General features: G+C 35.0%; 3 protein-coding genes across 5 annotated transcripts in view; 2 read left to right on the forward strand and 1 right to left on the reverse strand.

The window, feature by feature from the left end:
* LOC135469753 (uncharacterized) overlaps positions 1-13,015 on the forward strand; it is a 34,805-nt gene extending 21,790 nt beyond the window's left edge. For both annotated transcript variants that reach the window (XM_064748336.1, XM_064748335.1), the window contains 9 exons: positions 1,500-1,637; positions 2,183-2,299; positions 2,570-2,743; positions 4,954-5,090; positions 5,672-5,735; positions 5,919-6,124; positions 7,365-7,551; positions 8,112-8,207; positions 8,491-13,015. In XM_064748336.1, the coding sequence (XP_064604406.1) occupies positions 1,500-1,637; positions 2,183-2,299; positions 2,570-2,743; positions 4,954-5,090; positions 5,672-5,735; positions 5,919-6,124; positions 7,365-7,551; positions 8,112-8,207; positions 8,491-8,622 (1,251 nt within the window). In that variant the 3' untranslated portion in view covers positions 8,623-13,015. The remainder of the gene's footprint in view (positions 1-1,499; positions 1,638-2,182; positions 2,300-2,569; positions 2,744-4,953; positions 5,091-5,671; positions 5,736-5,918; positions 6,125-7,364; positions 7,552-8,111; positions 8,208-8,490) is intronic.
* Positions 13,016-14,576: 1,561 nt separating this feature from the next.
* Positions 14,577-18,376, reverse strand: LOC135470504 (transmembrane reductase CYB561D2-like). The gene is made up of 3 exons (XM_064749487.1): positions 18,254-18,376; positions 17,700-17,743; positions 14,577-17,147 (listed from the first exon to the last, which is right to left on the reverse strand). The coding sequence occupies exons 1-3, from the start codon at positions 18,357-18,359 to the stop codon at positions 16,617-16,619; spliced, it is 681 nt and encodes a 226-aa protein (XP_064605557.1). The 5' UTR covers positions 18,360-18,376; the 3' UTR covers positions 14,577-16,616.
* A 76-nt stretch (positions 18,377-18,452) lies between these two features.
* Positions 18,453-25,942, forward strand: LOC135470466 (GATOR1 complex protein NPRL2-like). Of its 2 annotated transcripts, XM_064749430.1 has the most exons (11): positions 18,453-18,592; positions 18,996-19,087; positions 19,985-20,153; positions 20,882-20,990; positions 21,345-21,481; positions 21,747-21,844; positions 22,119-22,155; positions 22,392-22,485; positions 23,046-23,163; positions 23,635-23,783; positions 24,523-25,942. In XM_064749430.1, the coding sequence occupies exons 1-11, from the start codon at positions 18,512-18,514 to the stop codon at positions 24,588-24,590; spliced, it is 1,152 nt and encodes a 383-aa protein (XP_064605500.1). In that variant the 5' UTR covers positions 18,453-18,511; the 3' UTR covers positions 24,591-25,942. The 2 variants fall into 2 exon arrangements, with proteins under 2 accessions (XP_064605500.1, XP_064605501.1); XM_064749431.1 differs by lacking the exon at positions 24,523-25,942 and having other exon boundaries at positions 22,411-22,485; positions 23,635-23,778.
* The last annotated feature ends 501 nt before the right edge of the window (positions 25,943-26,443 follow it).

The following is a 26,443-nucleotide window of genomic DNA, read 5'->3' on the forward strand; positions in this document are numbered from 1 at the left end:
AGTGTATTGAACTTGGTACCTGACGTCATCACAAGCTACAGATTAAGCCCAAGTTTTCGACCTCTACATCCAATTTGAACAAAATTACGGAAAATTTTTAAACTTTACCAGTTTACCAAAGTGGTTCGTTGTATTGGATTGGAACTTGGTTCATGGATTCACCATAACCAGTTGTAAATCAAGTACGTGTTTAAGATCCACATGTCGAATTTTGACAAAATTATGGCTGTTTTTATTCAAATTTGTACTGGCAGTTTTCATACCCTGAACGTCGGTATCCAATAACAGGGAAAGCAATGTTAAAGAAAATGTTAGGGGTGGTATCTTAAAAAGTACTGCATCCTGGCTTCCTCTCCCGCCGTACATGGGAAAGTCTGTCAGCCACCTGCAGATGGTCGTGGGTTTCCCCTGGGCAGAGCCTGGGCAGTGTGTGCGAATTTAATGACATAAATTAATAAATTCCTGACTTAGTGTATTGTGTATTATAATCAAAGTTAAACACAATGGTAGGGGTGGTATCTCAAAAAGTACAGCATGAATCGACCTGAAGTTTTATATGCCTACAAAGCGCTATGGCACAAGGGGCATACTCCATTGCTGATGCTCTGAATGCATAGTAATTACCATAAAATAGCAAAGACACAATTTCAGTATTTAGCTGAAGTTTTACCTTCATGTGTCTCCTACAGACAAGCTCTATAGTAGCCTTACTACCAAATCTAAGTTTCACATGGTTTACTGTTCAGAATTAAAACTTAGTACATGACTTCACCATAACATGTTACAGATCAAGATCAAGTGTCAGACCCTCATGTTCAGTTTGGAAATTTGTGGTTGTTTTTGTTCTGTTGTGGACTTGGACATAGCTATTATTCCGATGGTTCAAATCAGTGGAGGACAGGTTTTGTTTTTTGCAATACTTCCAGAATGCTTCGTATTTATAATAAGCCACTCATAATTCTTAATTGTCAATTTGTCACAAAGAATCAAGAGTCTACACCAGTCGTTACATTTATGACAATTACGAACACCAATTTCTTACTGACAATCAGCTATATAAAATATTCATGATTCTGTGATGAAGATTGCGCGACTAGCATAAGCGGTATTATTGTCAACGTACCATCACAGTTGGGGAGTTCTGAGTTTGAGCTCGTTTATCGATAAAGGTATATAACGTCCAACCTTATCATCTGCCCAGTCAAAAGCAACTATTTTTGATCACATTTACCATAAAATGGAGGACTGAAAACAAAACCAAACAAAGTTTCACAAAAAGTTATTTAGAGTTAAGGAAATTGAAGAGCTGAGCATTTGTGAACTTGAGAAGTTCCTAAAGGAGATAGGCATCCTTTATGCCTCGGAAACAGCATGAGACAGGTGACTGGTAAAATAATATCAACATATGTTTGCTGAACATTTTTCACATGATACAGTAGGATTGTTTTTACCCCTGTTGCATGTCTAAATGTTTTATATTTCATTTTATATTTTTGCAGGAGCCAGTTGAGCCAAACGTAAGCCCAGAAGATTTGGAAGTTGTAAACCAATCAGCAAAGCTCTTGCACAAAGCTTTTATCAACTTGAAGATGGACATGGAAAGGTGGATGAAAGACACTAAAGAGTCAGTGACCGAGGTATGGAAATTTACTTTAGTTCTGTAACCTGATTTTCTTACCTTTGTTCAAATCGTTTTGGATTATGATTATTTTTAAACTCTAACATATTATGTTCCCGATTCAGCTTAGTGTAACTAATGTGGTTCCTTGTTGTGTTTATAGTGTCCTCAATTTTACCACCTTATACATGGAGAGGGTTAAGCTACGTATCATGTTTTATATTGATTATATGTGATCAGATATGGGATAAGGATACAGATTCTTATTGTTGTGATAGATCAGATGTGAGATAAAGATTTGTAGTGTTATGATAGTGAGGATCTGATTTCATTGACATAAGGATATGGATTGTTACAATTCAGGTTTGGGATAAAAATGTGGATTCTTCCAATTGTGAAAGATCAGATATGAGATAAGGATGTTCAGGTTTTAATATATCAGGGATGAGATAATGATATGGATTCCCACATGTATGATTGTAAGAGGTCAAGTTTGAAATACAGATATGGATTCTTCCAATTGTAAACAGGCCTATATGTTTGTATGGGTTATGATTTGTACAGGCAAACAGGGCAGCCATCAACCTGGGTAAAATGGGGTCAGCTACATCCGCGGAGTTGGAAGACGTAAGAGCTTTGTATCGTAGGGAGGCATTGCAAAGGAAGTTGCTGTATAATCAGGCGAGTAGTCAAGTTCAAGTTTCATGTGATTATTATAAATGTTGTCATCATTCAGGTGAATGTGACTTAATAAACGTCAGAATATGAATTTAAAAAAAACAACTGTTGCAAAAAATTATAATAAAATATAGTTTTGTGGGAGTAAAGTTTCAAGCCTGAATTTGTCATCATTTCTATTTATGTATAAGTTTTATCATAACTTTTATTTATTATATAAACTTTCATGAATGCATAATCCATGAGAAGATATGCTCTGCTGGTTTGTTGTAGTTGCAAGAACTGCGTGGTAATATACGCGTGTTCTGCCGCTGTCGACGTGATGATCGAGCTAAGTGTTGCTTGACTTTCCCAACCACAGAAGATATCGTTGCACAAAACCCAGCCGGTGGGAAAAAGTACTTCTCTTTTGACAAGGTTTTCTCCCCAGATACAACACAAGAACAAGTAAGATTTAATACACATTGTTACCATTGTATGTACATGTCAGTTATTGAACTTAACCATTCCATGGAAAGCTACACATCAGTTTTAGTTTTTCAAACCTGTTACATCACAAAAAAGTATTTTTTTTCCTGAACACCATTTCCTGAAGTTTTAAACAATGTATGTTTTATATTACTGGGTAACTGGGTTAACATTTGCTGTACACAAAAATCAAACCAATGCAACTTTTATGGTCTGTCTGTTCATAAAAGCAAGCTTTTCTTGAGAGTGAAATTTTCTGTATATTGTTCAGTTATTTGTGACTGAAAAATTTTCAGTCACAGATTTGTACTCTGTCAGAAGACAACGCTGTGACAACAATGGCTTGATAAACTGTAAATAAATGCTTACTTACATCTGAGGAAAGTTTTCCTCAGATGGGATAGAGCATTCACCTTGTATTGTCATCACAGGAGTCACAAATATGATTGCCAATTTTTGCTGCACTTGTCAGTGGGCAGATCCTTTTGAGGTTGTATAACTTCTTTTGTAACACTGCCTAAAACTAAAGCAAATATGATATAAGTACATTAAGCTTGTTTGATAATCTCTCACAAAGGCTGTCACAAGGAGTCACACCATATATATTTTGTGACTTAAGCAGGTGAACAAATGCAAAGCAGAACTCTTTAACAAGCTTGGTATTGTGTCTTTGCTTTCTTTCAATAAGGTAAAGTGTAACTAACGCAGTGCAGGATCTGTCATGGAAATGCATCATACTAGAGTGAAATTTGGTGCCACTAGTAGATGGTACTGGAGAAAGGCCTTGGCAATCAGTTATACATTAGGCCATACAATATGACCACCATGCTATGCAGCTATCAAATAGACAGATATCAATATTCATTGGAGTGTTCAAAGGAAAGTGCAGCTGCATTTAGATCTACGTGTAGAAATGTCTTTGGCACTTAAATCTACCTGGTAGTCTCATTTTAATCTGTGAAAGACACTTAAGTTGCTCAAGTATTAATAGGTAATGAGGAATTTTTATGAAACTTTGTGCCAGTAATATTCAATCTCAGAATGCGATTAATTTATAGAACTCGACTTCATCTTTATAATTGCGAGGCAGAATGTTGAGCTGATTGAACATTAGCAGTTTGCACATGAATTATCTTAACAGCAGTTTGGTTGTTGGAGGATGGAGATGTATATGAAAGAGGCCCAGCGAACATATCAGTGTCACTCTGCCTTCCAGTGGTCAGTTGATAATAAACTTGGTAGACATTGAAGATATCCTCTGTAAAATGCCAAATTTTGACCTGTCAATTCCCACCTGATCAACTTTAATGATAGGATAGAAATAAAGCACTGACATTCCGTGTGATGAGAACTTTTTATATGAACATGTAGATATCATAAATATACGACACCCTCAAAAGGTGCTACGTGTTGATAGAATTCGCTAATATACATGAAGGCATGAAGGTACATACATATATGTGTACAGACATCAATACAGCACATGGATTTGATTAATTTGGCATTAGAATTGTATACAGATCAATACATGATTATTTCAAGGTGAAATAAATAGTGAATATGCATTTAGTAAATGGTTTTCTGCTACTTGTCACAGGAGTCAGACTTTTCCTGTCAGGGGGTCCCACAAGATAACAGTCTGTAAAAATCCCCTTCTGTTCACTTTTTCCCTGTAATATCTTCTTGCAAAATCTTCAAACACTTGATGAGGCAAATGGCATGGAAAAATTGGTTGGTGCCTCACTAAGGTTACAATCTAGGCAGAATATACCATTAGTCAGAATGTTTTGACTTTATCTCTCACTGGAGCCATGGTTAGTCTTTTGACACTTACGATGTTTGTTAGCCAGGAAATGGCTACAATAATGCTCCTTCATAGGCCTAGAAGAAAAGTATACTATGGATGAATCGTTTTTTATTTTTGGGCAGTAGCATAAGAAAACAACAATGGAAAGGAGTAATAATGTCACGGGATAATTTGTGTTTTAGCCTCTAAATTGAGATAGTACAGATATTGTACCTTGCCTTCTGTTTAATTTAGACTTTAATGGTTGTCCTGTATGGAGCTTCAGTATGCTTAAACTTTGCATGCAATTTATGAAGTAGTTTGTCTGTTGTGTATATACATGTGTTGTCTTGATTATTTTATTAAATTTAAATGAAAGTGGCCAATAATTGTGTTCTGTCAGGTGTTTGAGGATACACTACCTGTGGTTACTTCTTGTGTAGACGGTTACAATGTTTGCATCATGGCATATGGTCAGACAGGCTCAGGGAAAACGTTCACAATGATGGGGCCAGAAAAGAATCCAGGTGTTAACATCAGGTATCACAGCTTTTTTCTGTTTACATCCTTCTCTCCTCATATTTGTGTAAATGTTTTGGGGAGACAGATCTGTCTATATATTAAGGTGTGTACATTGAATAAGGTTGTAGCTGGTGGCCTTTGACATTTGCCTGGATGTCAGTCGCTAAGACACAAAAAGTGCATGTTCAGTTCATGGCCTTGGACAGGGAATTTTTTTGAAACTGTTGCTCTTAATAAAAAAAAATGGAAATAACCAGTTGATGACGCTAATGTGGATGTTTGTGCTGTAGAACATTCAGTGAAGAATACTTGTTTTCCACCAGTTTTGGTCTGCACACGTGTGTCTGCATGTCATACGCTGGAGAAGTTCATGTAGAACTTGTCAAAGCTCAGTTTAATTTCAACACTCCAGTAACCTTTGCCCCTACAACTGAATGCCTTTTTTATTAGTGAAAGTTCTGGAGTATATTTTAATGCTACAATGAAATAAATAAGTATGGAAAATAAAAGTACATTACCATAATTTCAGTACAATAACATTAACGAATCCTTTATGTGTAAATAAGATTGTATGATAATGTGTACTTATATATTTTCAGAGCTGTGAAAGAATTACTACAGATCTGTCAGAGCAGATCTGAGACTAGGACATACACATTAACAGTAAGCATCATTAATGTGTAATCTACGCAAACGTTTGAAAGAATATCTCTGTGATTCATCGCTAAAAGCCGCCTTAGTTTTAGTCTGTTTTGTTTTGGAGTGAATTGATCTAATATATAAAATCAGAAGAAATTCAGTGTCACTTGTAATGTTTTAATGAAACTTTATGAAACTAACTTGTAGGTTTCCATGATTGAAATTTACAATGAATCCATCCAAGACTTGCTGTCCAAAGATGTGAAGACATTGGACCTGAAGGCTCAAGGTAACAAAATTGAGTTGCCAGGCATAACACTGATGGACGTGAAGAGTATAGATGATATAAAGGATGTTATGACTCTTGGGGATAAAAACAGATCTGTGGCTTCAACCAAGATGAACTCTACCAGGTAAACCACACTGTGCTTTTACCTGTAGTCATGGAGACCTCCTTAATCAAAAATGAATGAGCGATTTTTGAAGACATATAATTCTAGTGCTGAAAGAAAAATATTGCATTTATTTTCCAGTTTTTTTTATAGTGAAGATATGTATTTATTGTCTATTAGATGGACTAACTATATAAGGAAATAGGAACTGTATATTCCTGTTACAATGACATTACATTGGTTGTAATGAGCAGATAAGATGTCCCAAGAATTAAAATAATTACAGTATATATAGTTAGTAATATATATCAATTCACCCAGTTTTAATGTGTCAAAATTTTTAGGTTGTGTGATGCTTTTTATTACTGAAAAATATCCCATTTTGATGCTAATTATGTAATAAATTCTAGTAATGTAACAAATTTTAATCAAAAACATTGTAAATGACCACCCATCCTAGACATTGTCTACAGGAAATATTGTAAAGATTTTTTATGGATGAAGTGTAACAGGCTATAGGTTTTCCCAGCAAAGCAATGAAAACTCCTTATTTTAAAGTATTTATGAAACATGTTTTATGATCACACGTACACAGATAGTTGTAATAATGGAAAGAACAAAAGATTTCATGGCTTCAGACTATTTTCTTAGGCGGAAAGGACTTTTTCCAGTTCCCCATTGGCATCATAATTACAAGATAGTAAATATGCTAAAGGACACAAAATTTTGTCCATAACTAAGTTGCACAGTTTTATATCTACTTCTGAGAGTTTTAGTGATCTTTGAAAGGTTAAAATGCATTTTTAAGCACAAAATTGTAAGAAATTTATTATGTGCCTAAAGTTGAAACCTAACTGCATTTAACTTGTTTTTTCATTCATGTATTATTGGTTAAAATATTTAACCGTGACAATCCTTTCACAAGTACATTTCATAAATACTTTAAATCAAAGAGTCATCTTCAGTATTAACTTGCAAGGTTTTTCAGGTTTGATGTTTTGTGATTTACTTGAAGCAGTCAGGTTTCCTGCACCCAAGAGCATTATTTGAAAATTTCTGAAGGTCCTTGTTAACACCATTTAAAGAAAGAAATCATTTGACCTTTGTAATCAGAGATGTCTTGTTTGAATACTAACTTCTCACAGCCTTCTGTTATTCTAGAATTCCTCTATACATATATTTGAAAAAAAGGTACTGGATGAACTACATTTACTACTGTTCATTTGAAATTATATGCTGTTTACCTGTGTGTTTTTTCCAGTTCACGTTACCACTTGTTGCTTATGTTAAATGTTGAGGGACTGGACAGGGTGACTGGGTCAATGTCACATGGGAAGCTGACCTTGGTTGACCTTGCTGGGTCTGAGAGAATTTCTAAGACGGAGGCTGAAGGTCAGAGGCTGGTGGAAGCTGCAGCCATCAATAAGTCTTTGTCAGCTCTTGGTCAGGTAAGTCATTTGCTCAAATACTAATAACATGTTTCTTTCTTCAAGGATTCTTATAGAGTGTTTTAAAGAGAAGTGCAGAAATTCATATGCTTTCATGTGATTGTACCTGTAGCATATTGTGTTTTGAAATGTACATGCATTTAAAGCATGAACATCTACTATTTAAATGCACTAGTATGCCCTCTAATATCTTATTCTCAGAAAACCTTGCAACAAGTAGGTCATGATTACAACTACAACAAACACATTTGTCTTTCCTTATAATGTGTAGCATAAAACATGCCTCAATATACCTAAAATAAATGTTTACCTTGTTTTTAATTATTAATAAGATAGAATATCACTATCATGTACACAGAGGGTATTCATGGAATTTTCTTTGGTCAGTGGTAGTAATATAGGTGTTGGCTGTAGCCCAAGGCCTGTGGTTCAAACACCCCTTGGGTCAACCCACACTCCTGACAGTAATGATCACTGTGACTGTCATATTTTAGCAGGGTGACGGTTCGTTACTGTTATTGCCATATTGTATGCAAATGAATATCTTCTCCAATTTGCAGGTATTTTCCTCGTTGAGATCTAAACAGCTTCATGTGCCGTACAGAAATTCTAAACTGACTCATCTTCTCCAGCCTTCCCTCAGTGGAGATGCAAAGGTGCGCCTTAAAGATGTTAATTTATTTTGTATTTTAAACATTGTTTCAGGCCATTGGCTTTCTATATTAGTGTTGTGCCTGTAAAATGCAGTTTCCAACAAATTTCAAGATATCATAGATTTTTAAGCATTTTAACATATATCACAGATCGATTGTCAAGCTGCGTCTGATTTAAATTCATTTCACCTGCCCGATTTCCTCCCTCTATATCCTTGAGTGTGGCATAAAACACCAAATAAAACAAATACATTTTAATTATGCCATTCTTATCTGTTGCTTCCAGGCCTGCCTTTTTGTCAACATCAGCCCTGATCCACAAAATTTTTCTGAGACTATGAGCACTTTACAGTTTGGAAGCAATGCCCGTCAAGTCCAACTAGGACAGGCGAAGCAGAACGTCAGCAAGAAATCTTGATAAATTGTCCCTCATACAGTATGAAGGTGACAGGGTTGTAATATGGATAACCTAACTGTTTAGGCAACTGTAGTTTTGTATCTTGGTTGTTACTTTAAATTCTGTGATATGTAATGTACAGATTTATATTTATGTTTGCCGTGCGCATTGTCACAGGAAATTTTTTTGTTGATTTGATATTGATTTCTTTATTTTAGTGATATTTTAGCTACGTCAATATTTTTGCAAGAAGTAAATGTAGAATAGATGTTTGTCTTTCCCATAAAAATTTCTGTGATATGTACAGGTACAGATTTATATTTATGTTTGCCGTGCGCATTGTCACAGGAAATTTTTTTGTTGATTTGGTATTGATTTCTTTATTTTAGTGATATTTTAGCTACGTAAATATTTTTGCAAGAAGTAAATGTAGAATAGATGTTTGTCTTTCCCATAAAAATTTACAAGTTTATCTCTGATTTCCTTACAAGTATTGCATTATATCTAATCTGTAATGGATATGTGTCTTATTATACCAAATTTTTTATAGTTGCGATTGTGTATTATCAAGTTTATAGAGGTTTCTAGGTACCTGCTTATGCTTTTCTTTAGTAATATTAATATTATTTAACGCATTTTACATTTTTCTGAATGATCTGAATTCATCCTGTGTGAAACACTGCTGTCCTTGAAAACTTGATATCTTCAAGAATTCAAGTATAGTAAATTTACACATATACATATATACCGCCAATAGATTTTATTTTTATTGAATTTACAATACAATTTGTAATGATTTTATGGTTGTATGTCCATTGGTGTTAGGAGCTACTCATGTGAGAAAAATGAGATGACAAGGGTTAAGTTTTGTAGAAAATCAAAGAGACACGAAATAATCCGGTGAAACCATATCTTCCCCACTGGAGCGATGACAAAGGAATGTGATTAAATTAGGTGAAAGAATTTACTGTCATTTGAGATCCAGTCCCAGGAAGGTCGATAAAGTCAGAAGTGTTTAATAACACAACACATTATTTGGGGACAGAACTGCATATGCGGTATATAGAATCCAGGACACATCTGAAATAGAAAATGTGAGCCTCCCATGCAAATCACTTAAGTTTACAAAAAAAAAAACAAGTAATTTCTGTTGGATCAAAGCCCAAGTAATCATTAAAAGATGTTTTTTTCTGTTTCCAGTGTTAAAAGTTCTGAAGACTGGAATTCCATGCCATTGTCTGAGCTTAATTATCACATCTGAAAGCAGTTCTGATTCAGTTCCATTCTATGCCCCTTTTTGTTGTGACAGAACAATTGCTGTTGATGCAGACTATTTCATTGGGCACAAATTCCAAAGTGATTGCCATTGATGTCTTACTGATAAGCAGAAAATGTTGTCACAAATTTTGTGAAAATGATTATTTGCTGAAATCGATAATTTTTAAAATTTTTCCACATCAGCTTTTAATTTACATCTCCCATAGAGATAGGTATGGTGAAACAAAAAAGGCTCAATTAGGAATCAACATTCCCTGTCCAATTCAGAGACTTGTTGCCACAGATGCATGTAAACCAGTTATAGCCATGTACATTTGCCCACTCTTTCAATGATATACTGTATTTGTTTTACAAATGTTCTCAGCATCTCAGCATTGTTATTAAGTTTTAAGTGTTACCTCTTTTGTTGACAGATATGTCCCCATTCTGCATTGTGTTGACTACACATATTTAGGTGTCTCGTACTAGATATTGATAATCTCAACCATATTGTGTTTTACAGGAGAATACTGTATGTCAGTGTGTATGAAGTGCCAGAAGAGCACATACTGTGTCCTAGTCATGCTATTTGCATGTACATTTAATTAATTAAAAGCACTATTCACTTTAAGGTGTACATGTAGAGTTATAGAGTATATACTTACACTCTGTTAAAAGTCTTTCTGAATGAATGTGTTCTTTTTTGTTTGTGGTTTTTTTTTTGCCACTTGGTTAAGTTTTAATACCTTCATGAAGTTTACCAGTTTTCATGACTACATATTTAATTTTTATATCTGTATGTTATATATGTAACACATGGACTCACTGTAACCTGTTAGACACTGCAAGCAGCCAAGTTTAAATTTCCTTGACGTGACATACAACTGCGTATGTAGCATGAAAAGATAACATGAAAATGTACCGGTATATGGAAATGGCCCATTAATGTCCAACTATGCCTGATAAAAACTCAAGGTTATATTGTGTAAAGCCGAGATTCCACACACACAAAGTAGTATTATGAGTTATGCAGAAAAAACATTGAATTTGAAAACAGTTGCAATCATGCCATACGTTTAAATCTTAACAGAACTATCTGGCTGCACAACAACAGTGCCAAATGTAATGTTGGTTTTGTCATGGAGGCATGCATGGTTTTATGGCACATGGACGCATTTTTAATTAGAATATAAGCTTATTACAAGCATGTACTTGTAGTAAAATTTCACTGCATTGTATGTGGCACAGTTTGGACACTCTTCTGATCAGTAATGTCCTGAGAGATGTGTCTGGAAAGGTGCCCATCTGTCTGCAGTATAAAATTACCTGTGTATAAAGGAATGTGACTGGGTAGAATGTTCATTACATGTACAACCAGGCTACCCTTAGATCCAGAGGTAGTAGTACAAGCTGCAGTCCCAGAGTTTGTCGGTTAAACCACAATGGGTGTACTTTATCACGGAATGATTTAAGGTGCAGTAACTTCAAGGCAGTGTACTTTCATCAGATCACTCTAAATCTTTTTGTGGAGAATGGGTACCATTATTTATGATGAAGATCAAAAAGTTATATTTTGGTTAATTGATGTTTACTGAATTTGTGATATGGGAAAATCCCTGTCCATTCTTACATATTGCTGTTCATGTTTGCTAATCTCTTTAATGGTATAATCTTAAAGATACTGATGAATAATTACAGACATTGTTAAACATGTATGTAATTGACTAACCTGCTGCTGCTAATAACCTGCTGAAGTTTTACTGAAAATACCAACAAAATGGTTGTGATTTATTTTTTTGTAAATCACATGTGATATAGCATGTAAATTGTTTATGCTCAACCATTACACATGTATATATGCATTATATGTGATGCTTTTGGTTGAAATGACAATGTTTCCATAACAGTGGATAGTATGGAGCCATAAAAGTGACATGGTGAAAATAAAAATTTTTGAGAGGGAAAAAAAAATTTTGGGGAGATAAAAAAAAAGAATGGTGAAAAAATATTTTTTTTATTTTTGTGGAAGAAAAAGCCTTTTTCACATGTCTTCTTGACAGGCATTACTAGGTCTACGCAAAAACAGTGACGTACTGAAAGAATAAAAGACTACACCGCTTTAGACCGACTTGTTTTAGGCGGGCAATTCCCAATATCAACAAGGCAGCTTATTAATAAATATATTTCAGAGAGACATATATATGGACTAAATAAAACATAAAATACCGCGTGCAGGCCCCACACTTATATAGCCTAGTTCAGTTCTTTCAATCTCAACTGCAAACAGCTATATCTGAGACACTATTCGTATATATGTACTTGATCTAGCCTAGCCAGACTGGAACAAAGGCCTCAACTTTGTCACATACATGTCTGAGGACAGCTGTGATAAGTTTTAATATTGTCGTATTGTTTAGTTGAATGTTTACTTTATTAATAATAACTCCAGATTGTTGGATATTATAGTATAAATTGGAATTCCTCGTCGTCTTAAAAATAACATTTGGGACTGAGAAAGTATAATTTGCAAGCGACAAAAGTTAAAGCACAAAAGCTCAATGGCACTGACGATCAGGCAGTAGCCCCCTACATATAGATGAGATCAATTGGTCAGTTATGTGGGGGCCCCGACTTGTAAAATCAGAACCCAGCTTTTAAAAGTCAAACAAAGAGATTAATGCAAAGATTCGAACAGTGTATGCAGGACATCTTTACGGTGTATACAGTTTGTAAAGCCACTTCTACCCTGCTGAAAAGCTTAATGACCCGGAAGGAAGATGAGGTGAACGGGAAAAAGCCGGTACAAGGAAACTTAGGAGAAGGAGGATGGATGGATCATCTGAACAGAAAAGGCTTAGATTATTGCATATTACATGTTAAAGCTTTGTTTTCTTAATATTTTTTTTTAAATCAGTGTTGAACTGAAATTGTTTTTTTTATAATTCATGACATTTAAATTAACTTGGCTACAACAGGCACTTGGATCAGAGTTATCTGACCCTTTTCCTTTGAAGTGAAGATATACCACTAGTTCAATTTATCATGAGTTGAAAGTGCAGACAACTCTTACATGAGTGCCTGTGATTAATTTTGTATTTGCTGAACAATCCGTCCAACAAAACTGTATCATGGAGCCATGAAAAATAAATTCTGATGATTAGGTACATATTGTTGTATTTGATTTCCTCTCATAAGTATGTCATGTTGAATATTTTAGTTAAACTCATGGGAATGATTTGGAACTAGTCAGTTTGCATGAGGATTTTATAAAGTACAGGAACTGAATGTGTTGCCCAGCGATACAGAATCTATTCTCTTCTGTATCCAATAACTGACATTGAGTTAGAGAGCAGCATGTCACTTTGGTTTTATTTGTCACTCTCATCATTATTACGCTCACATTATTATAATATCTCCATTAGTGGACCATGATGGCCTCCTCTCGAGGAGCAAGTGGGAAGGTCTTCCAGCAACCTGTGGCTGGTCGTGGATTTCCCCACGGGATCTGCCTGGTTTACTCCCACCATAATGCTGGCAGCTGTCATATAAGTGAAATATTCTTGAGTATGGTGTAAAACACCAATCAAATAAATAAATATTGTGGGCCAATTCTGATGTAAGCCAACATTTTGTGTGATAGTGCTGCCTTACTGAAATAGTGTGGTGACAAGACACATTGCAATGTCTTAGTAGACTAACACCAGGCCTAGCAATAATCGGTTACATCCTTACAAAGCATAATAACATTACTGTTAGTTCAGAGTATAAAACATTTGTGGACTGAATTCCTATTTTGAAAGTAAGAGAGCTGCTGGGCAATGTCAGGCACAAGTGTTGAATTTCATGGAGCACCATATTTAATAAATGCAGGTGTTTACGCATATCCACGACCAGTGTATTGATTAATTTATTTGAATGGTGTTGGGTGTTACAGATGAACAAAACCCAGACCAACCCACTGAAACCTGTGAAATTTTGCCAGGTACCAAGGTTTATGAGGGGGCTTCTGTCATCTGGTGGTTAGAAAGCTACCATATCACAATGACCCACAAGCCTCTCACCAATGTGATTGCTGTAGATTCAGCTCAAGTTCAGCTCATGCAGGCTTCCTCTCCATTCATAGGTGGGAAGGTCTGCTAACCACCCTTGGATGGCCATGGATGCCCCCAGGTTCCTTTTTCCTCCCACCATAATGCTGGCCGCTGTCATATATGTGAAATATTCTTGAGTACATCGTAAAACTCAAATAAATAAATCAAGTTCACGAATCTAAAATTGTAAATGAACCACTCTTAGCTGAATTTGTACAAAGAGCTTACTTGATCAAGGGCTATGGAGCTTCAGGGAGCTTTTTTTTTCGTCTTACCTGGTCTCATTTAGTAAGAGCCAGCTTAAGCCACCCATCTCTACTGTGATTTCTTGCCGTTCTTTTCACTTGCTCTGTAAATACTAATGGGCTGATGCTTAGGTTTTCTTTGAAAAAGCGTTTCTATTATTTTTGTCCATTCTGGGTAAGGTATGTTTTATGAAGACCCAAGGCTAAACAAGCCAACAAAATGCATGTAGTGTTACTACAGCTATTGCATCAAATGACTGGTAGGTTTCAGAAAGAGACAAAATCATAAGAGGAAATGACATGAACACATTTAAGACAGCAGATAACATTTCTGTTAATTCAGTTTTAATTTCTTTACAGAAAACTGACAATAAATGTCTGGAAATGGCAAAGATTAGTTTATGCAATTTATGCATGAATGGCCCCACTGGCAAACTAGTAACACAAACAAGATCCTAAATATTTTTACACATTGTGATTTGTAATACACATGTAATCAAAAACTTACAGTCAATAGTCTTTGGTATTATGTAAAATGATTATGAAGTCTTTTTTTACTTTAAGAAGTAACATGTGGTAAAAATACTTTATGCCCACAGTTGCAATAGATTGTATGTACATGTTATGTCCACTGCATAATATACACTAGGGTCCATGTCCCATAGCAATTACAAATACAATGCTACTCCTAGCATATTTATCATGTTGATGAATTTCTTCAGTATATGTTGCCATGAAAGTTACTCTTCGTGCATGTTGTGACAGAGTCCTATAGATTGCTTGCATGTGAGTATGGGGCTACAATACACACACTGGCATAAGCACTTGTTAACGGATGAAGTGCGAGAGATATTGTTATACAGTGCCCATTCAAACAAGTAAGAATGCAATACCCTAAAATGACAAGAACTAAAGGTATAATATAAAATGGTATAGTGAATAAACATATACCAGTACATGAACATTCCGTTCATCAAAACCCTTGTGCATTTCATTGATATATTTCACAAGATAATGTTTGTCATACATTTCCACATAAATGGTGACTAGTCAGAAGCTCTCATCTCAAAACAATTTTAAGCGTGCAAAGTAAGAATACTGCCATCATTTTACATTTACACCGAATGGGAACAAAATTCAAAAACACTTTCAGTACTGTGGAAATATTTATAGTACATGCATTTAATAGCTATACAACCGAGCCGTCTCTTACTCATACATAAACTTAACAGCTAGTTAGCTAGCATGAAAACTTTACATTCGTCTTCATCTTTGTATCAGAGATATCAACATAAAAGTTTCACATGCATAGAGATCAATTAAAATACACATGCTGATAAAAGTGAAACAAAATTCCATTTTGTACGAACTAGTAGTAACACAACTGTAGTTCATATCACTAAGGCTACAAGTGTCATTTTATTACAAAACATGTATTGGTATATTTTTGATTTACCGATACCTTGAATTCAGGGATATTCTTAAAATATTAAGTTTAGCACAAAGGAATTGTTTGGTTTAAGAATTCAACATACATATAAGACAATGGCAAAAAGAAAACTGCTAACACACAATTTGTTCTGATACTGTAAAGCTCACATCTTTTCTAATATGAATGGTGCACATAAAACACTGTAAATTTGTTCAACATAAGAATAAAAAACAAATTTCCAAAACAGTAAAAAGTATTGCATATTATTGTTCTTGAAGCCATGTTTAATGTGTGTTTTACACCTGTTTGATCATACAGTAGTTGTTATTCTTATAAAAATCTCTATGGCTGGCTAGAATATTCTGTCAATGTTTCTTGATCCATGAGCCAAGCACAAGAATAGACCACAATGTGTGGTATTTAGACCTCCACCATGAGGCCATGAAGAAAAATTTATTTTCCTTCCCAATTACAGCTGAGGAGCCTATACATACATTATGGTCATAACACTTCACAAAATACACCATGAATGTGTCTTGTAAATTAGCAAACAAATGACCATAAATTTCACCCACAAAAGTGCATTTTTGTATATATGACAAACATATGTCATCAAAGTATTATTTTCACTGCTGAAACTTATAATTTTCCAGTAGAACATCATCCAACGTTCCAACCAAACCTCAAAACACCTTTCTAAAATCAAACGAATTCTCAGAATCAGGAAAAATGGGCAAACTGGTCATGGACGAAATTTATGGTCATTTAGTAAATTCTTGATTATGTTTAATCTTTTACAACTCCAACAACGTGGACATAGTAATTCATTTATGTCATGTATTGGACTCAAAATTAATTCATGTATGATGAGATCCACCAGTCTTCTACAATGAATATCATAGATTTAATATTTAAAATATTGAAAATGGAATTTACAAACAATAAAGGAATAGTTAACTACATCCAGCAACAAATGAAAAGTACATTTGTTCACTTTTTCCAAGATTTTGTAGCATTTTGCTTGGTAATTTGCTGTTTGGTTTGGTATGCAGTTACAATTTGATTCATAACTGCTAAAATTAATATTGCAACAACTCCCATACAAGCATACCAAGAGGTTCCTCTGACATTACGCATAAACCAGTTGGAATACAGTCCAAGGACGAGAGTTGTACAGGCAAGGGTGTAAAGGCATAATCCTGAGGTAGCATGGTAAAGCTTTAACTGTGCCAGCTTAATGCTCTGAATCCATGCAGGATTCATGACAACAGTACCAGCAAGACATTGCACTGCAACATATATGATTGTAATGAGGCCAAAGATTCCATGCCAGGTTACAAAGTGTTGCTTATGATTGAGGTTCTTGCTGACAAAGATCACAGCAAAACCTGCCCCTCCAAAGGCAGCTGCTAGCGTCTGGAGAATCCAGTGAACTTTGGCCTTATATGGACGGCTGGCCAGTGGTATAAATGAGCTGTGAGCCGAGAAGACAGTTATTGCTTCAAACATAAGCAGGGCAAACTGAAACAACATAACACAGCCATTAAAACATATGCGCTCTTCTAAAACATATATATTAATACAAAAATATTGGGTCATATAAATCACAGGCCCGTTATACCTATTAAGTACTGGTATGCAAAGTTACCTCATTATCCAACCGTAATCTAAGGCTTCATCTATATTGAATTGCCTCATTTAAAAAAAAAGTTCATTTTTTTTAAAATATCAAGATGATCCACATTGTTAATACTTTCATCTACAATGACTCAAAATTCTCAAGCTGCCTTCCTCTGCGGCAGTATGTGGGAAGATTTGTCAGCAACCTGCGGATGGTTGTGGGTTTCCCGTGGGCTCAGCCCAGTTTTCTCCCACCATACTGCTGACTGCCGTTGTATCAGTGAAATATTTTGGAGTACGACATAAAACACCAACAAATTAAATAAATAAATGATTCATAACTCATATACATATGTACATTTAATTAATGCTTAAGCAACTACATGCAGTGTCAATATGTATTAATGCAACAACTGGATGACGAGATGTCATAAATGTATCACTTTCACTTACAGAAACTGTCATCAGAACTGGATGCCATGGAAACAGAGCTGAAACTGATATATATATATATGTAATGATTAATAAATCAGATAGGAAAGAAATTTTAAAAAAATTGTAAATATATAGAAGTAAATGCATGAGCATAAGCCATAAATGGAATATGGCCCTACATGTAGTTAAGTTTTTCAGTTTTGACGTTACGCTTACAACTACATACTTTGAAATCAGATTTTTTCACGGGCTGTCAATGAAATTCAAAAAAGAATCCGTGTTACATTACCCTGCCCAATGTCATGCAGATTCGACAAAAGGTAAAACACTTCCTATACCCCATAAGCGTGATCCGGCTTAGATTTTCGTCCAAGACCGATTTTACAGAAAATATTTGCTTGACACTTTTACCCCTGCTTTCTGTGCTTACAGTCAAGATGATCACACATTAAAGGAAACAGTCGTGCCAACGAAAATAGTGACTATTTGATGGTGCACTTTAGAAAACTCCATTTTAAGTTTTGATGAAATGAGAATTGCGCTTGTTTGTTCTTTCAAAAAATAAGTTCTACCTGCCCATGGCTTGGCCGTGTAGACTATATAAGCTGTGAACAACGCTGCCGTGAAGTGGACCACCATCGTGTATACATAAGATATTAAAATAAAAGAGATAGTCATACGGTGTCCTATGACTTTCGATGCTGCCGGGCGTTACGTGGTGGGTTGTGTGCTGTTGTGGCTAGAAGATAAGTAGTGGCGCGCAGAGGAATTTTTCGACAGCTGATTCGAGAATCCAACGTGGTGATCTCCAATGTTTGACTCCAGCAGCCATGTTAAAGGCTCCTGATTTCATTAAATGCATATTTTTCAGCGAGTTTCACCCAAAGAAAGGACCTAAAATAACATATCAGGTAACTCTGAGGAAGAGATATCCTTTTTCTGTGCACCTCAAAATGTGTGACACCTCCGGCACAACAACAACACAACATAATTTTTGAAAAAAATGAGAAATAATAAAAAATAATAATAATAAAAGCATTCTTTTATTGAGATACGTCTTTTATTTGTGCATCATGATCAGCTTCCAGTCTGGTACACTCTAGATAAATGGTGTACCTGTACATTCATCAGTTGATCAGTGTGCATTGATCATTTCCTACTCTACCGGTACTACTAGCTGCTATACTGATATAAGCCTTTTGTAGTTTTGTTTGGATCATCGAGTAACAAATTTAAGCATGTGCTAAACTGACATCAGTACTGTTCGTTTATGTGCTATATAAAATTACGTGCAAGTCTTTCCTTGCTTTGTAGGTGCCTTCAAATTACATTAGTAAAGAAGTCTTTGATGCTGTCCATGTTTATATCATAACAAAACCTGATCTTCAGAACAGACTGATTACAATGTAAGTGTGTGTGGCTCTTCACAATCGCCTTGCATCAGTGCAAGCATTCATGTTACTTATGTAAATGTACCTATAGCTGGCATGATGGAGCACTCGGAGAGCATAAGCCTCCACCACAGCTTTACAATCCCCCACAACAGAAAACATGACAGTACTCTGCATATGTGTATCTTGCAGTGGTGAAGAATCTGGATCAAGCATACCAAAATATGCAATGGATTGGTGCTTGTGCCGCCCCCCCCCCCCCAAAAAAAATCTCTGACATCTGTTAATGACACACAGAAAGACTGACAGAAAAATAAACACCATTGGTGGAGGCATAAATGAATTGAAACATGTCAGCTCAATGTAAATATTTATTTATTTGATTTGTTTTCAATGCCCTGCTGTGGAATTTATTGCTTTAATATGGATCTGGTCAGATTTATGATTTAACGAAATTGAAATAAACCGCCAATATTGTCATGTACCTGCCAAACCTCCTGACTTACGGGCACAAGCAGTAAGAGCTAGCTCGTAACATGCAACCTCATTGGTCTGGATGTTACAGCGACCCAGTGCTTTAACCATCTGAGCAGGCCAGGGCCCCTCAATCCTAATTACCCATGTTTACAAAGAGATTAATTGATTAAAATGTTCATGTACCAGTGAGTGAAACAGTTTTGATAATATTATTGAAAATTTATAGATGGTATTCAGCATATTTTGCTCAGAAAGTTTTGATAATGATATATGTCTGCATATGATACTGGTACAACTTCAGTTATTAAGACTAGTGTCAACTTGTTCATGGTTGGCCAGAGTGAGGTCATTTTAAGATCACAACAATATTTCTGATGGTGTACAGTTCTGTTATCTTTAGTTTATTCATAGAACTTTCTGATTTGATCTTTACAGAAATGCTCTTGGCCATAAGATTGTTGGATGCCCAGTTTGCATTGATGATCACAAATATAAACGCAATGCCCTTATATTCAACCTGTGCCTGGTCTTTGATGTCTTAACTCAAACATGCAAATATGAGATAGTGGTAAAGAAACTGGCAACTTACCTGACACAGCTAGAGGTAATGGATATAGGGAGCTACATGCCCGCACCTCTTAATAATTTATTTATTTATTTAATTGTTGCTCAAAGTCATACTCCATAATTTTTCATTTTGTCTATATGATGCCACCTTTTTTGCCTTTTAGTCAATATGAACATCTTTCTACTTGCTTGAGAGAAAACTTTGTGTTGTTTTTCCTAACTTTATCGACTTGTTACGCTATAATAATGATGGATAACAATCTAAGTTTTTCACAGATTGCATATAATTTTAGTGAAGTTATTATCACTGTGACTTACACATTTGATTTTCCTTCTTTGATATATTGGTAAAAATCCTCAACTGACTTACAGTAACAATTAATCTGTAAAATTTGGATTATGAATTTACAGGAGTCACTCTCAGTACTCTTCCCTTGACATTTACATATGCATCTTCAGAGACAACAGTTCTTCTGATGGTGTTTACATATACAGCAGAAGTTTCTTCTGTAGCCTTGTAAACTATATTTGATTTGAATTTGGTTTTAATAGTGTCATATATAGTTGTCACTGTTTTTTTGTGTTTTTGTTTAAACCTGAACATATTTAGCTAAAAGCAATGCAGGCCTTTAAGAAGAACATGTTTTTTTCTCTGGTTACTGTCATACTGGTGTGAATGAATGATTATGGTTTAATGCCTGTCATACTGATATGTTAAATGCAAATAAATGCATTATTTATACTTTACTACCTCATGATTTTTAGCTTGAGAGAGAATTTCTGTCAAATGCAGACAGTAAACAGAGGTTACCGGAAATATTGCAAGAAATTCTCACCAAGCTAAATATGTGTGGCCACTGCAGCATACCTATGAGTAAGTGATTTAAGTTCAAGACAGTGTAAAGACACCATTAATATTTCAAATTCAAAATTGCATGCAAATTTTTGATGAGCTGCATGAATGACTGTAACCCTAAATGTGAGATGAGTATGAACATGTTACAGTTTAGAGAGAGGCATTATATGTGTCCTGTCGTTGAAGGTAAATCAAGATTATTATTCTATGAATTTGAGCTATTGAGTCAAGTTAAACTTTATATCTATAGTGGCGTCATTTGATTAATGTGATTTTTGTTTAAAGCCACATATAAGTACATGTAAGTTACACATGTGTATACATGTATATTGAAGTGATCCGTTATGCTTTACCTATCATTTTACTTCTCAGGTGAGAGCAATACAATACACCTTAAGGTTTCCCCATGCGTGACCGATTTACCTATGATAGAAGAGCAGGATGTCCCAATATTGTTACCTGATCACTCAGGCCCTAACCTGCATCACTGGGATCTCACCACACAACAGGTCAGCTGTGTTGATCCATCACATCCAACATTCTCAAGTCGATGAGCAACAATTTTATGCTGTGTTTTTGATAACAATATAGTTATCACTATTAAATATATTATGAAGGTATTAAATATTGTCTTCATTTTATTCATTACGTCTCAGTTCATGTTTCTTTAAATTATTAAGTCTAGTTTAACCCAGTAATGGACAAGTTATGTAGAATATAGGAAGAGAGAAAGTAGATGTCATACAGTAGCAGTGACTCTTTCTTGTTTTGCAGATCATTGGGTATATAGATGGCTTTAATCATGTGCTCCGGATTGCTTCAGAGGCTGATGTTGAAATAAATCTTGTCAAGGCTTGCGTACAAAACCTTTTGTGAGTAACTTTAAAGAGTTCTTAAACAAATCTTGTTTACACAATTTTGTAGCTTATATTTGATACCAAGTTAGTGTGAGTAATTTTGTGCCTTGCAAAATTCTGCAATAAATATTTTGGACACAACTCTCACCATTAGTGAGGATGGGATATTTAGTGTATAAAATAATGCAAATAAGTATATATATGAAATTCATTTAAAATTTTTGAAAAAAGAGAAGAAAATACTATATCTTTGAAACTAAATATTGGTAGTCTGTTTTTTTATTTTCAGACATTACAAGGTAGTAAAAATAATCAGTATTTTTCAGGTAAGTAAATGGTTGATTTTATTTTCATTGATGTACAAATGTCTTTATTTTTACATGCACATGTATGTACAATAAAGCTTTTAGTTGTCTAATTCAACATCAAGGCCAAAGCAAAGTATGTTAAATATGACCTAAAACACCTAAGCTCATTTCTGAGTATAAAAGATTGCTTATTTCTGTGTATTTTAATAATGTTTTGTTGCTTTTTTTTTCTTCTTCTTCTTTTTTTGACCCAGTATTCTAATGTATACACAGCAACACCAGATGTCACAGAGTTATCTGAGAGCAAAGAATTACAAGAAGAGTGTCTCAAGTTTGTTGCTAGTCATGGTGAGATACTTCATTTGTTAGTGTTCTCATGTATACACATGAGTTCAGATAGTTCAGAATTGTCATGTCTGAAAAAAAAGGAACATCATAGTTAGGGTTTTATTGTTCTGAATTGGTACATTGACACTGAAGAATCAAGAATGACTGCTTGATAATTTGCTTGCCTCTGTATTAGTACATTATGATTGATACGATTGATTGATTGGTGTTAACTGCCATGCTCATGAATTTTTCTCTTATACATCATGACATCATAATGACTTTAGAATAAACCATCGGCCTTCACAAGTACCTGACAGACCGGCTTAAAATGGCAGCCAAAACATTGAGAGAAAAGAAATAGATATGAAAATTCCACGTCTTCTGTCAGTGGCCTGATTGTTACAGCGAGCCAGTGCTTCAAGCAGTGAAGTCCCACATGCAGTATATTACTGCATGTGGGATGAAATTATGGTGTAAAAGAGGACAATGGTATTTGGCTTAAAGTTGTATTTTTATCATTTAATTGACACTGTCATTAAACGCATTTTTAACATTCTCTGATATTTTGTTTCAAACAGGTCGCAACTTGCCTTATTTCCGTGATGTATTTAAGCTGTACAGCAACCTCACTCCAGGGACAACAGTTAGAGATTTGTGTTCTAGGTACAACCCCCATGGCCTTAGGATTGATGAAAAGTAAGTCACATGTTTTGCAATGACTGATGCACATTACATTAACTACGTGTACAGTACTCTAATTCCTCAATCTTTCTGCATTTGAAAAAGTAACTTTCAGTGCAATTTATGTGTGTTTTTAAGTTGATTTTGTGGACAAAACAACTTTGGTTGGATTGGCCAATTTCAGTCTACACGGAATAATGTCCTTCGAATTTCCTTGGAAACGTGAAAAAGCTGAAGTATTACAGTATATACATCTGTTTCCAGAAAATCATATTTTCTCCACCCATATCTAACTATAAAGGAATGAATCTCTTTATTTACGTTCTTTACGTTTTGTCGACAGCTGTTCATCTGGTCAAGTTAATACTTGCTGAACACCCCAGGGAGTGAAGAGTCGAGTAAAATTGTGTATTACATAAGCAAATTAGTCACGATGGCATCACAAACCCTTTGCTTTTGCTATTTTGTTCTGTTACTTTGTTTTAGGAAACTTACACAGTATGGATTGATGAAAGGGTATATAAGGCGGCTAAACAAATATCCAGTAAAGCTGCTGGATTCGGATTACAAAGGGAAACAACTCTATCAATGGTGCAATGGCTGCCATAATTATGATGAAATTTGCTGTAAGACAGGTAAGCTAGTACTAAGTAGGCTATACCCTCAACTGTTTCTACATGTATTCACGATACAGGAAATCATTATTTTTTAGCAGTAGACACATACGCTAGCACTATGCTACTTCCTTTTTCTTTTAACTTCAGTGCAGCTCGGATCAGTGATATGATCAAATCTTCCTGGTTTAAATTACCCTTACACTTGATGACCACTACTTTCGTCTGAGAAAGAGGTTGTTGGTGTTTAAGCATTTACACACACCTTGTCACCGAATTGTTTTAAAGTCTGTTTCCTGTAAGTAAAGTTTACATACTGTTCTGGTCACTGCAGGGTCCAATGGAAGATCCTGCAGTGTAGGCCTACGTTCTGATGTTATCTTCAGTAAACAGTTGTTGTTCACACTATCAAAACTTTGTTGGATTATTCAACTCTAAAATGACAAGACCTGTACTCAGGACTGGGATGAAGGTCCCGTTTTGTGGTGTGGGTATCTGAAAACTTCAGAACGACTCATACAAAAGTGGGTGGATTGGGACCATGGGAGTTCTGCTAGAACTTTCTCATCTGGGAGTCTGTCTGCGTTAAGTTTTTAACAAATCTTTTCTATATATTGTGTACATATAATAGACCAGGGCATCCATTAAATCTTTAACTCCGGAAATCCTATCTCAACTGTCCATCATTTTGTCAGCCATGATACTGTATCCCTTTGAACACTTCAAATATACAATCCCTCATTTAATCCATCACTTGTAGGGTTGAGTGCCCAAGAGTTAGACGAGAAACTGGAAGGAGATCCCAGTATTGTGATAATATGGAAGTGACACCTGAGGAAAACATGGGCAGGTATTCTCTGGATAATTTAAATCTACAAGAGTAAGGCTTTAATCATCAGCCTGATGAGTTGGCTGAATGAGGATCTCTTTTTAATGAACATCAGGCTCAATGATTTTAAACCCATGAGGTAATGGGGGAAAAATACTGCATAATGAATGTATTTGCATTCATACTTTTTGACAATGTCCATCCTCGTCTTTATAATGAGCATAGACACATTTATAGAAAAAAAAATTAATGTAAATACATTTTTCTCCTTTGTGGCTCTCAAGTTTCAAGCAAAAAAACACTTTGATCATAATGCTCAAAAATGTTTTGAAAAAAACTTATACATTTAGTAAATAATTGTTTTACACTATGTTTGTGATGTCAGGAATTTTAATATTTTACTGTAATATTAGATGTTAATATTTGTATCAGTCATATTTGAGGGTAAACTCTTCAATTGTTTATATTATAAATGACTTGAGAAGTTCTCACCGATTTCATATAATGTTGTGTTTTGATACTGCTGTCTCATATGTCCTCATGGTATATACTTATGGCAGGGCAAGACTTGATTTACCTGTACAACAATCTTTAATTCTGGGCATAGAAGTTTCTGAGTTTGCATTTGTTATTTAAATTAAGTAATTCTCATGATCACAATGTAGTTGTGGGATGGGGCACAGAAATGTATTCTGTACTATCAGTATATTCAACAACCAGATGTTAACCAGACCCATTCATCTGCAAGTATTTTTTTTATGCTCACCTATAGAATCTGTGTGCATGTTTCATATGACAACAAGGTATCCATCTGTGTTAAATGTACTTTTAAATCTAGCACAAAATTGACTGTCTCTGCAGGTAACTTTGACCTTCACTAAACTTAAAAGACTTAGGTCCCAGTATGAAATTTTTGTATTTTTTCACCCCAGCCGTTATAGTTTCTATAACATATTGTACTCATCGGCCAGTGTTTGCATGTATGTAATTTAATCAATTTTGATGTCAATTGTTCACCTCATCAATATTTTGAATTTAATTTACAAATAATGGGCATTGTAAACATGTTACATTTTTAATGGCATTGTGCCTTTCAGGAGTTCATGGATGTTGCATTTTGAGCAGAATTACTTGCCAGTAATGTTTTTATCTCCTCTGCCTGCGTGTGTAGGTTTTGATTTTAATATTAACATCTTATCCAATCATAATATACTTGTCTTTTTATATTTTGAAAAGGGAACCTTTCACGTTAAATTTAGTGTCATATTATTTTCTCCTACATTCTTTTGTTCATGGTATGATGGCATAAACTGTAAATGTAAACTGAATCAAATGCATAATAAATAATGAAACAGGCTGAATGTTTCCATGGTTTAATGTTGCCTTTCAAGCCCAAAGTACATGCAGATGACAGCTGAGTCAGCACAACATTCGGCTACATCTACATGAAGAAATCTTGTTGATATTAACAAGTTAAAAAAAAAATCAGAATGTGTCAAGCTGTCTTGCATTTTTCAGCAAGAAGGTTTTGAAATTGTGACCTTTGAATTGCCATTTGATATTCACTTGAACACTGAAAAATAACGTAAAATAGTTTATCCTATATTCATTGAGCTACAATACATACAATAAATCAGACAGTTTGAATATCATAGCATTTGGTGGCAGACAGAACCATCACTTAAAAAAGAACATCAATCCTGAACAGTAATTTGCCCATTTATGAACAATACTGTTGCAAATATGATTGATAGATCGATAGATACTCAAGAATTTATCACTTCTTTACCAGTCAGCTTTACTGGTGAAGGAAACCAGGTTGATCTGAAAGGCAACCACTACAAATGAAAAT

The sequence above is a fragment of the Liolophura sinensis genome, chromosome 7 (genome assembly GCF_032854445.1).
Source record: "Liolophura sinensis isolate JHLJ2023 chromosome 7, CUHK_Ljap_v2, whole genome shotgun sequence".
Taxonomy (NCBI): domain Eukaryota; kingdom Metazoa; phylum Mollusca; class Polyplacophora; order Chitonida; family Chitonidae; genus Liolophura; species Liolophura sinensis.